The sequence below is a fragment of the Ochlerotatus camptorhynchus genome, unplaced genomic scaffold, assembly GCF_037179485.1.
Source record: "Ochlerotatus camptorhynchus isolate MF236.1 unplaced genomic scaffold, CSIRO-AGI_Acam_v1.1 ptg000370l, whole genome shotgun sequence".
Classification (NCBI taxonomy): domain Eukaryota; kingdom Metazoa; phylum Arthropoda; class Insecta; order Diptera; family Culicidae; genus Ochlerotatus; species Ochlerotatus camptorhynchus.
The window spans coordinates 2645931-2659226 of record NW_027040858.1 but is presented as its reverse complement, the minus strand read 5'-3'; the positions used below and the strand labels follow the sequence as shown (position 1 = coordinate 2659226).

Genomic DNA, 13296 nt, shown 5'->3' with positions numbered 1-13296 from the left:
TTATAAACTGTGTTAGAGCAACTTCGGAAGCATTTTCACAGTCAACTAGGTTTATTTTTAGACGTGTGCAGTTTTACAGCTTTTACTCTGCTCTTTTATAACTAGTCGAGAAAAGTGATTCATGTGCGATATTATAAAGCCTCTACTCAGTGATTTTGTTGCAGAAGGGAATGTTGATTTGTTTACATAAGTTCAAAGTGTTGGCGTAGCACAGTTGGTAGTGTCAAGGTTTGCCAATGAGGTCGCCTCGAGTTCGATTCCAGGTTCCGGTGCAGGGTAAATAATTTGATTTGTAACTAATTTCGATTAATTTGATTCACAGCAAAATAAACTCAATAAATTCCTTCATAAAAAAGCGTAAACAGTATTTAACCCGGCTTCAAGAGAAAGCTGTGTAGTGATTATTGGATAACCGGGAAAAGGTTGAATAAGCGCCTTTCAAGTTCACACACAACTAAAACAGCAGGATAACAGCTGTATAGAAGCGTTAATGGATATGCAATAAGAGCTTCTCCCGACCGTTCCAACAGCCATAAGTAGCTGACTAAGTTCGCCATATTTGCTTGTATAGAGGTTGAGTAAAGGTTTCCTCATATCGTATAACGTTTGAATAGAGCTTGAGACTGTATAAATGAAATGAGTAAAGCGTTTACATTGTGAAAATTGTTAGTTGGGTTGCTTAACTGCATAAATCGACTGAATATAGCAGAGATCGCGGGTACCCAACACGTCTCTGATAGGGATATAGGGTTGTCTTCCTTGGGCCTCGAGGGTATTCAAAAGTCGCTTTCTGGCGACGTCATTCCGTACATTGCCAAACTGCGTGATCGATGTACCCACACCGACAGATGTTGCTGTCCACTAGGTTTATTCTATGGAGATGCGCATCTAGCGAGTAGTGGTTGGACATAAGTCTACTCATCACGCGAATGAAGTTACAACTTAAGCCCAAGTCTTTAAACCACACTCTCGAAGAGACATTAGAAATAATTGAATGTAACCACCGTCCAAGATTTCCGGTGTCCCAATCGGTTTGCCAACTCGAAAGGGTACTCTGACGCAGTAAATGGTAAAATTCATGTTGACTTTGTTAACTATTTAGACCCTCTTGCCGTATACACAGAGAACATTTCCGGAGAACATCGAGATTAGGGCGTAATTTTTTTTTAATTTCTCGCGAATTAAAGCTTTATCTAAAAAACTAACAGCACAAACAGGTAGAGGAATGGTTCCTGTATCATTTGGTATAGTTTTTTAACGAGATTGACCTTTAATTCACGAGAAATCGGTGATTGACGTGTTTGTTTATAAAAGAAATTACGCCCAAATCTCAAAGTTCTCCGGATTTGTTTTTCAAACCTTCGTAGTACATTTATCGTCTGATAAAAATAGTTTGTTGTAATCGTCTCAATTCCCCTTTTCCTTTCAGGTTGCCAACGTGTACGCCACCAAGCTGACGGGGCCGACGATAGAAACATGAGAACGACTCATTTAAAATCAAGTATTGTGAGTACATTCGAACGACGATAGCTGCATCAGAGGCTGCAACGAAGCCGCAACGACGGCCTCAACTATTGGCGTTATCTTAATTGGAAAAAGTGCAATCGATAGTTTAGTAGATAATGAAGCAGCGCAGCCCAAATCAAAAAGAGCTCCTCGTTGCTCTTTGCAAAATTTAGTTATTACAACCGGATCTAAGATCCGGTCTAGTCTTTGGACTTTCAAACCTGCTCTGACTGCTACCCCGGTATTTCTCAAAAGTTTAACCCATTTTTTTTTTAGTTCTCTGACAAATTTTTAAAAAATTGTCTTCTAAAATGACCCTGAGAAATACCCAGCAACGTAAGCAATAGTTCTCCTCGACAATAGTCCTCCTATACGAACCCTTATACACACATACACCCACGCACACTACAACCACGAAAGGAGTCGAATGGCCCAGCGCGGGGAATTGGCCAACCATTTTTTTTCTCTTTTGCCAACTGGCATGGGACTGATGCGAATCTTCGGCGACGGTGAAGAACCGGTTTCGAAGATTCGTTTCAGAACTGTACCGCAAGATGGCATAAGCGATACACAGCCAACCCGTAAGCAACTCATAATACTTGATTTTAATCTCTAGTGGGATAGAGACTAAAATTATCGACAGAAGAAAAAAAAACAATACAACGATGCGAATGACGGAAACGTTCGCATCAACAGGGACGACACACGCGAATGAGAATCCTTTTGTAAAGTTATAGCAAATTTTCCTTTATACAGAACATTTATGCAATTGTATACTATTTTTCCCACACAAACACACATACACATACAAGATTGCACTGTTCAATTCTGCACCCCACCTCGGAAGTAAGAGAAACCTATCGTATCGTGGTTATTTGATAGACGCTATTTTTTGTTTTGTTTTGTTATTTGAAGGAATAAACAATTTACAACAAACTCCTACTAGAACGCGTAAGGGTACCTATCTAGATGTATAGATTTATATCCGGAGAGAATTTGTAACTTTTTTGGTTTTCTTTAATCGGTTAGGTTAATGGTTAGTTAGATAGGAGAAGATCCCGCGGTAGTTACAAAGTGCACAATTTCACCCGAATGGATCTAATAGTGCTGATAAAGTGCTCAGAAGCACTGTATCCGCTTTATGTGGGCATTGGGGGAAATTTCGTGTGCTTCGGATTGCTGGCGGGAAGCGAAGAATCAACACACGGTCTACTGTAATAGTGCGTGTGAAACCGTTGCAATATTAGCATTAGGCAATTACCTACAAAAAGCAGGAGATGCGTAAATATTTCTAAAGAAAGGTTAGCAAATAGGTGAAAAGTAGAACAAATTTCGTCGGAAGGGAAGGAAGTGTCATATCGTATGGGTTTGTTTTTCGTCTGTGGTGCTACTCTACTACTACTAAATTGCTATCACAGCGCTCTACGTTAAAGATTATTCTTACACACCCACACACAAACACACGCATACGCATAAACACTTGTATAGAAAATTGTGATAATTAATATTTAGAGATTTCCTACCAAGTGGATATTTTCTTAAAATCGAAACAAAATAGGGCAAAACAGGCTTTAGCATTGATTTGAAAACGAAAATCACGCGCGCAATTTGCAGTTATAGTACTATTTATACATACTCTCATAAATTAAAAAAAAAAAACAACCGAAAATAAATACAAACTGGACTGGACTGAGAATCCAGCTAGGATTAGGGCCAACAAACACACACGTTGATGAAGAAAGATTTCCTGCTTTCCGGGCAAAGAGCGGTGAATATTTACGGCGGAAATTTCAAAGCAGCAGCTTATAGTTTGTAAGATTGGGGATCATACGTACCCACACACACACACACCACACATACACTCAAACAAACAAACAAAATCACGTGTATAATTCCTTATTGTTATATTGTTGAATCAGATTTCCGATCTTTCCGGAGCAGTTTCCCGTGGCTTCAGAAGCTACGGCCTGTTCCATCTAATATTTCGTGTTTGCTTGACCGAGACGGATGGCAAATTAAAACACTGTTAACTACCTACACCTACGTCCTATGAGTAAGCTAAGCAAGCGCTATGGCATATACAGCCCCCCCAAAACACTGCTCAACTTTAGTAGGAGCACATCCACCAGGATCGAATCAAGCAATACTACCTATACCTATTATCGGAAACAGAACTCTTATCATCTAAGAATCATCGTCCGAAAGGATCATATCTCATTTTGTCTCTTTTGTGTAAGTACATTGCATATTGAGGATAGTTGGAATTTGCAATAAACAATTACTATTGAATGCGGGCCGGGAAGTGATTCATCCGAAATATCCTGCCTCACGTGAGCTACACAAAAAAAAAACGCGCAGGAAGAGAATTTGAGCTTGAATTGCGTGAAGAAAAAAGTTTTTTGTGGTCGAACACTGCTAAAAAAATATATCTAGACTAACCATTCAAAAGGTGCTATCTGTTTTGATCGATTTTCCCAATCGATTTCCTCTTTCTTTACAGTTGTGCAAAAAAATCTCTGTTAAATTTGATGTACGGGATCAGGCCTGAACATACTCATTATAGCTAAAATACTACTTTTCAAAATTATGAAACTATGAGATATTATAATAATAATTTTTATATGTAAGATGCAAGAAGAGAAAGTAAAGTTTGTGTGTGACACATAAAATCAATCAATTTTGCTTTCAGGGGGTCACAATTAGCTATTTTAGCTGTAATGAGTAATCGTCATGAATGAGTGCTATTCGTTATAGCTAATCGCAAATAGTGACACTCTGGAAGCGAAATTGACAGATTTTGTGTGTCATACACAAACTTTACCTCCTATTGTAATTGTTCAGTGTTCAGTCTGTGCCAATCGCTAAGTTGGCTTATCTGGGGTCCAACTTCCTAGTCTGTACACGGTGTCTCTGGTAGAACAACTTTAATTAAAAAAAAATCAGTATCGCTTAAACACTCACCAAACGGAAGCTTATACTCTCCCCTTTCAAATAAGACCAACCTCGAAATGTTCTATCGGGGGGTCTAAAACTTTTTTTTATATATATTTTGGCATGAATTACGGTTGAAAATTGTTTTTTAATTTTGCTTTTCAAAGGATGGCTTGAAAGAAATCAGTGGAACTTATGATTTAAATACAATTTAATAGCAGGCACTGACTTTAAAATCCTATCTGTCATATGCATTCTGTGCACGTGGTACTGTGAACCAACTGGTATTTGTTTCTTGTGAAAAAGTGAACTTTTGTTGTTTTGCGTCATCTTTTTGATTTGCCATTCAAAATGTTCGTTATTTTATAAATTGCTGTTATGGTTCGAGTGACACTAGCCTTTGATAAAAAACACGTCTACTGAGGATTCATATTTATGAAAAAATCATATATCAATGAAACAGTCATCGGTCGTCATTGAAAAGCAATGCAACTATGTTCTGTCAATCTAATTGACTTTTATTGGTTCTGTTGTCTTGTGAATTTTAGCTAAACGGCCTCTTTTCTCATTTTTATCTCTCAATCTATGAAATATACACGAAAACTATGTTGGAACGAAACTTTTAGAACAATATGAGGAACATTATGCCGTACACTACACATTTTTATATCATATGGGTGGAAAATTCGTAGAACAAATAGGGGAAATGACGGCTTCGGCATGACAGACTATTTTCGGCAACCCAAATTGAAACACTATTTTCACTGGATTTTCTTACGAAAACACTTCGCTGAATGCATGCAAACGATTCTTTATGCTTTCAGCTTCAATTTGACTATATTTTTACCACTGAGAAAAAGCAATCTAGCAAGGTTTTCTTGAAATGCAACACACGCACTACAAATTGGAGCTGATTTCGAGTTGCCGATAATAGAACAGCAGATTTACATGCAATTCAAATGGAACGGTTGCCGAAGAAAAACTGGTTGCCGACAATACTCGCTCTCACTAGAGAAGATTGGAGCTTTGTAAAAGCGTTTCAAAACAGTTTTTGACAATTCTTTCGACTGAAATTGTTAGTGCAGCTGGCAGCAAAAGATTGTAAACAAACCAATACTGCACATGTGTGCGTTCCATAGAGAAAAAGGCTATAGAAAGAAGGTCGCTGCTTAGGTTGCCGAGAATACGTAAATTCCCCTACTTTAAAATTCTTCACTTTTTAAGATATCTTCGAGCATGAAACTAAGTCAAACTTCAATAAAATCACTTCGAATAGTCAACCTTTGGTTACAAAGTTGATACATGACACATTAAACTTTGCTATGAAAGTTGTTACAGCAGCTTTCGTTGTTTCAGTCTCGAGATACAAATATTATAAGCCGTAAATTACCTTGAAAACATAAAATTAACTAGAAGCACCTCTAAATCAACACCGATTTTGCTGAAAATTTGCACAAAAGTTTAAATTAACATGACGAACAGTAATCACGGTTGACCCGTTACATTCCGAACATTTCGTTTAAAATGAACAGGTCTATTATATATAGTTACACTTGCCATACAAAAACCAACAAGTTCCCGATACGTTCAGCTAATTCACTCCATTTGACCCGAATACGCTACCTGTTCGTCAAAGTCCGGGGTTCGAATCCGAACCGTTCTCTCTTATAAAAGAATAACCGAAAATAGATTGGAGCAAGATAGTATACTGAAATTGCATGATAAGGAAAGAGATGTAGCATTGAATGTTCTTTAGAGAAAGATGTTGAAAATTGTCGTTTGAAAGGTCGTTGAATTACTTTGGTAATTTGACGTACTTTCGGCCACGATGACCGTTGAAATCACGCCTATCTGAGGGTATCTGGAACTTCTACTCGTTCACTTTGACTTGAACCGTGGAAGAGGCGGGAGTGCTAGTAATTAGTACTTAAGTGTACTTAGTGTCGCGGTGTGTTTTTCGTGGTATGTGAAGTTAAAAATGTGAGGAGTCCGACCGATTTTAATGTTACATCTTTGTTCCTTTCCGTTAGCCTGTAGAGTGCAAACTGTAGGTAAAAAGTTCCGTGCGGTCCACTTATTGTGTGTGCAAAGTTATAGAAAGGTAAGGTGAATAGTGTCTTTTGTGTGGAGATGTAACTGAATGTGTCGAACAGCCGTTCGACGGCTTTTTGTTTAGGATCGTTTTTGTGTAGGATCAAGTTGTGCAGATTGGAGTTTGCACCGCATCGCTTCTAGCGATAGATGGCTTTGCTCGGCACACCGCAGTCGAGGATATAAATCGCGCTCTCTAGGCCCCACGCTTCAACTTCAAGGTTCCCGGTTCGGGGGAGAATTCGGAAGGGAGACACCGTTAACTGTTCTCCGGCAGAGCGTTGGCCAAATCTGCCAATGTCAACCACGTGAACCCACGTACATTATTCGTCTTCGACGATCCCCTCGTTGACATTTGCGCCACCGGCAGTCGGCGCTAGTTCAGTACCAATTCGAGGGTTCGATTGCGAATTTCCGCACCATATCAGTCCGGGGTGCAATGTGCAACACCACCACCGTTTGAATAGGCTGCTACTTTGCCGACCTCCCTCCGACAAAGGGATGCTTCTGTGCCGACACGGGTGAAGCAGCGACGACAATGACTACCGTGAGTAAATTAACGCATGCGAATCTCCACACACACACACAAACACATGAGCTCGAAGAAAATTAGCAAGTTAGGCTAGTAATCGCTAGAAACAGATCAGGATACCACACACACCTTAAGGGAGAGCTAGCAAACAAACGAACAAAAATGGGAAAGGAACAAGAGTCATGAATAAACCTAGGTTAGGAATACGAATAAATCATAAATGATATCCGTTATTTAGCCATGAAATAAATGTTGTTTTCGTAAAGTAAAAGCTTTCTCCGTAATGTTAATTTTTGTTGGTTAGATTCTTCACGTTTCGGTCGTTCTATTTTGCGTTATTTTTGTTGTAATCGAATTTACTCCAGGTTGGACTGCCTGGGAAAACAGTCTCCGCACTCACGTGTCAGGATCGGGGGAGGAAATCTGAAAGGGAGAGTTCCTCCAGTGATGATAAATGTGAGTGGGGTTTTGTGTTACGGTAGAACGACGGTTAACTTCAACTTTCGCTTAAGACCATGGGAAGCGGCCTCTGTTTGTGAGCATCTCAATCTCTCATGGAATTTCAGTCTGCTGAATCGCTCTTAAACTAAATTTCGGTCTCTTCCATTCATAAACCCGCCCTGAGGTTGGGTTTATTGCCGGGCAAATCAAACCTTGACGAGTGGTCCTCTTCGGAGGTGGCGCTTAAGCCACTCGTTTTTAGAGACAGGAAGCGTATTCGGTGGTCGAGATCTCGCAGGCTGAGAGGCGTGTGTTACAGATGCTAGTGCTAATACCATATACTTCGACTTCAGTAAAGCCTATTACGCCAGTATGTACTCCTATCTCATAGGTATTGGGCTGAGCTAATACTTAGCTGCTAGCACTGTTTGTAACATATTACTGTACGCAATCGATCTGTTTGTTCCATAGAAGCTACAAAAAAACAAGGTTACCCTGTCTGGACCAACTGTCGTTTGAAACGTCTAAAAAAGGGTTAAAAGGAAAGCATCGAAAAAACTCAGTAAAGCAAAAACTGCGTCGTCGAAATCCCGTATCCTAAGAGCCAATGGGGTATATCTAAAAGACAGAATAAGCAGCTATTTCACGCACATCGAAATCGTTTACAACGGAGTCTTAAATAGAAACCGAAAGGATTTTGGCGCTATGTTAGTGATCAACGAAGAGAGACCAGACTTCCTTCAATCATGTCCAACGGGGAACTACCGATTAAATTGCATCATGAGATTGTCTCAAGATAGATTTTGTCCACGTTCCCTAGGGTATCTAGAACATGTCCGGATGTGGCCAATATAGTTCTTACGATACTCAGTTTGACCGCCAATGGATATGGCTTTGAATTTTCATGTGATTTGATGTATCGTTTGATAGATTTTGATTTAAAAACGATTTACCACTTCCCCGGGAATACCCGAAACATGTCCGGGTGTGGTCAACATGGTGCTGGTCACTCATCATGTTTGGCTCTGGTCTGGTGAAGACCCATACTCACCGGAATATGTTCCGGCCATTGCTCTGGAATTAGCGGAACAAATCCAGAAACATATAATAACGTTCTATGGGACCATGGTATATTTCTACTGTTCAATACTGTGCATTAGTTTATGCAGCATCGTCATGGAATTGTGACTGACTTGCGGTTATTTTTCTCATTGACGTTAAATGTAATCGCAAGTCAGTCCCACTCAGATTTTGGCCATAAAATAAAAATTGCACGAAATTTTATCCAATACTTTTTGGTAAATATAGATGCATTCTATCACATTTGTTGCTGCTAGGGTGGGGTATCTAGGGGGCTACCAGGACAAACACCTCGGCGGGCTTGGCAAAGCAACGGCCTACCAGTGAGGGTGGGTTATACAACAACCTCTTTTAATGGCTAGCAGAGCTGGAGAACTATTTCTGAGTCTCAAGGTCGGCTGGTGTCCTTTACTCGGCAAATCAGACCTCGGATAAGGTGTAGTAAAAAGAAGCTGGTGAAATACAATTTTACCATTTATTTCCCTTATTTAACATGGTGTGTGTGTGTGTGGGGGGGGGGGGGTGTAATACCTGACCGGCCGGTGGCTGCTGGAATTTACTGGTGGGGGTGATGGTACTGGTGGTGGTGGTCTCGATGACGGTGGCTAGCTTGGTGGCGGGAAACAGTGAGGCTGATGAAAACTCGGTGAAAGCGTCTGGCGACGCCGGTCGGTTAGCACAATGGCGGACTCTGGCGAAATGTTGGCTGTGGTCTGTGGAGTCTGTGGTTCCAGGCTTGGAGATGGCGGACTTGGATTTCACGGGTGTGTGGAGACCTCCCTAATAAAAATAACCATAAACGAACGATAGCCCAAATCATTGAACTATTCCACAAATGGTTTGGATGATACCCAGAACACGTCGTTAAGCAAATTAACCATACAATTTTTATTAGGGCTGCTCGGTACCATTTGGGGTGGAACCCAAATCCTTATCTTACCGAGTCCAACCTCGGTATCGTCGAGAGGCCAGTTCTTCACCAAAAGCTACCCTCATAACTAACGTGTCCTGTCTCTCTCTCTCTCTCTCTCTATCCACTCCTGCTACTACGACACTCTTACTCTTCTTCAATAAACTTTTAACGGGTTTTAGCTTATGCAACTGCTCTTGTTTGAGTTTACTTGGCAAGTCGCGGAAGAAGTTTCCGTGCTACTCGCCGTTCCCTTTCTCTGTACTTCTTGTACCCATTCTCTTATGTTCCACTGAACTCAATTTGTTGGCTCATCACCTATTCCAGCAGTTGGTAGTAAACTGTGGTATTGTATAGTGTACTTAAACTAGGGGTATCAAATTGGCAATTATTATTCAAATTTAAATGGACATGCAGAATACGATAAACATACAGAAATACATCAACAAATGTTACAAACGGTAACACATTGTACGTTTATTTTTAAATTTATCCCTATAAAATAAGTGTCAAATCAGAAAACTTGTAAAATCTTTGGACGCTGTTTTCTCATTTCCAGGTTTTTACAGATGAGACTGACTTGCGATTATGGACAGCATAGGTCCTCACCATCCGAAAACAACCGATGTTGTCCTAGCCGTAGCAAAACGATTGAAAAGTTCCAGCCATTATCCTTAAAAATTACATCTCCGTTAGTATCAATATTTGATTCTTCGTTGGCTTCTGGTGTATTCCCTACCCAACAAACAATTTGAGTTGATCGACAACTGAATAAGCTATTTTTTAGCTGAAGAAGCATGTTGTTAGCTTATTAAGCTCTTATTCAACGCCTAATGTTTGTTGGGTAGCTACTGGAAAAACTCATTCGTTTTCCCAGTTCATAAAAAAAGAATGCAAGCGTACTATTTCCAACTAAATATCGAGGTATTGCCGCCTTGTGTGCGTCGTCAAAACTTTTCGAACTGATTGTCCTGGACTTTTTATCACAGGAATGCTCGCAATATATCTCATCATAGTGACATTCACTTTTTTCGTCGTTCGCCAAACGGAGAAAGGCTCGCAAGTAGATGCGATTTATACTCGGAAAAAATCCGTTCCCTTAGCTCACGGTCCGCGCCTAGAATTAAATGTACACCGTGAACTTGTTCACGGCTCTCGTTCATCATTTTCTGATATTTTTTTTTTGCGAGTACGGATCTGTCGGCTGCTTTCGATAAAATGGATCACGATATTGCCCTGGCCAAGTTTGACCGATTAGGAATTGGTGGAAAGCTTCACTGTTGGCTCAATTCTAGGTCCCACGTTGTGGAACGGAATGTACAATGGCATGCTGACGCTCAATCTGACCATAGGAATTGAGATCGTTGGCTTTGCGGACGATGTCGTCTTGACGGTAACCGGTGAGACGCTGAAAGAAGTGGAAATGCTGGCGACCGAGGCGATAGATATGATTGGTAACTGGATGCAAGGAGCGAAGCTGCAGATAGCCCACAGGTATGCTTGCGAGAAGGCGGCGAAGGTCATCAACGCAATAGCCAGAATCATGCCGAACAATTCTGGTCCAAGCAGCAGCAAGAGGCGTCTTCTGGCTAGTGTGTCCTGATCGATACTAAGGTACGGAGGTCCAGCCTGGATTGAAGCGCTGAAAACGAAGCAGAACCAAAGGAAATTGAGTAGTACGTTGCGGTTCATGGCCATGCGAGTCGTGAGTGCGTGCAGAACCATTTCGATGGAAGCAGTATGCGTTATCGCCGGTATGATCCCAATCGGCATCACCTTGGCGGAGGACTACGAGTGATATATGACGAGAGAAACCAGAGGTGTACGAAAAATGGTACGAACGGTGTCACACAGGCTAATACCGATTCTTTCGACCTGGGTGAACAGGAAGCATGGAGAAGTCAACTTCCACTTGACGCAGTTCCTGTCTGGTCATGGTTGCTTCAGGAAGTACCTGCATCGGTTCGGACACACAACAGGAACAGGAAGCATGGAGAAGTCAACTTCCACTTGACGCAGTTCCTGTCTGGTCATGGTTGCTTCAGGAAGTACCTGCATCGGTTCGGACACACAACAGGAACAGGAAGCATGGAGAAGTCAACTTCCACTTGACGCAGTTCCTGTCTGGTCATGGTTGCTTCAGGAAGTACCTGCATCGGTTCGGACACACAACGTCACCCTTCTGTCCGGATTGTGGGAATGTGGAAGAATCACCAGAGCACGTGGTCTTCGAATGTCCTAGATTTGAAGCTGTGCGAAAGGATATGCTCGCCTTTAGCACGGAGAATGTCGTCGAAGAAATGTGTCGAGAGGAGGGCACCTTTAACGCCGTCAGCAGAGTAGTAACGCAGATCATGTCAGCGCTGCAGCGAAAATGGCGAGAAGACCAACTAGAAAGTAGTAATGTGCTCACACAAGTGCGAAGTGAAAGCCGAAGCCGAGAGAACTCTCCGTCAGAGTAGGCTGAATCCACCACCGGGGTTAACCGAGTAAAACGCGACGCTGGGAGCTAAATGGCTCACAAATTGGAGAGACGATCAGTGAACTGGAAGCGCCAATTAGCTGAGGTAAAGTGAGGTGCGTAATGCACGGCCCCCTCCGAAGTAATACGACAAGTGGTTCCGGGGGAAAAGGGCAAGGCGTCCAAGGAGGTTTTAGTGCGGTAAGAATCCCACACAGCGTGTCACCGCGACTGTGCGCGGCCGGGCACACTCAGCTAGTACTATATAAAAGCTCTATACGATGGCAAAGGTAATACCCGTAGCTACAAAATGAAATCAATGTTTCCAATTGGGAAACAGTGCAGAAGATAAGTTCGACAGTGAGCATTCATAAGGGCGTATACGCGATGATCGATTCTCTTCATCGATTTTCTCTTTTGTTAATAACTCGCTAGATTTAACGTTTGTCGGAGCGTTTGCTGTTGCTTTTGATAGCCAATGGAACCTGTTACAACTCTACATTGAATAAATTCTACAAAATTGTTGCGCTTAGCTGTAGCAATGCAAAGAGAAAATCGATGAAGAGAATCGATCATCGCGTATAGGCCCTTATGCATGCTCACTGTCGCAGTTTAATCATTAAAGATAAAGATACATTCTACTATCATTACCAAAGATGCACCGTTTTACGGTACTGAAGATGGGATTTCTTTTCGTTCCACCAATAAACCAACAGTTGTCAATGCGGAAATCTTTCATCCTATTCATTGTTTGCGCTTCCTTCATCGGCTATATGTACCGTAGACCTAGCGTTTCTTTCTGCTTTTAGCACCCTACGCGTTCGTTCACTGTCCAGTCCGTTGCCATCATCATCAGCATTATTATTACAGTGTTCATTGTGAACAGTTTCAGGTTTGATTGTTTTAGCCTACTAACAATAATTGTATTTACACTCTAGGGAAACATATTTACACAAAAACTCCACGGAGGCCCATGGTCACTCGGGGAGGAGGGACTAAATTGGTTCTAGCACAGATACGTAAATTGAAGCACATTTAAATGCAACTGGCAACAGCAATCGGGTGGAGCAATCAACCGGAAACACCATTATTGTATAAAGTGGAAACGTTCCCAAACTAACATTTATGTTTGAGTGTAATTACAAGAGCTCCAACAAAACGGGAGATTCCCGTAAGTGGGTTGTCGGCTTACAATTTTAGATGAAGAGGACAGTGTCCCATTATCAAGCGTGCGTCCGTATATATGTGTATGTGTGTGTGTGTTTGTGGTCCAAATGAGAAAGAACTTTTTTTTTCACTTCTACAATTTTGCCCTAGACTAGAAATACTACAAATTTGGCTACC

The 13296-nt window shown here is 41.4% G+C and overlaps 1 protein-coding gene and 1 long non-coding RNA gene across 3 annotated transcripts in view; one reads left to right on the top strand and one right to left on the bottom strand.

The window, feature by feature from the left end:
- Positions 1–2148, top strand: part of LOC135710079 (mucin-2) — a 189038-nt gene extending 186890 nt beyond the window's left edge. For both annotated transcript variants that reach the window (XM_065232549.1, XM_065232548.1), the window contains exon 9: positions 1430–2148. In XM_065232549.1, coding sequence (XP_065088621.1) covers positions 1430–1480 — 51 coding nt within the window. In that variant the 3' untranslated portion in view covers positions 1481–2148. The remainder of the gene's footprint in view (positions 1–1429) is intronic.
- LOC135710113 (uncharacterized) lies at positions 2010–3789 on the bottom strand. Its single transcript, XR_010518392.1, has 2 exons — positions 3613–3789; positions 2010–3575 (listed from the first exon to the last, which is right to left on the bottom strand). It is a non-coding gene; the product is annotated as an uncharacterized LOC135710113 (long non-coding RNA).
- Between the last annotated feature and the right edge of the window lie 9507 nt (positions 3790–13296).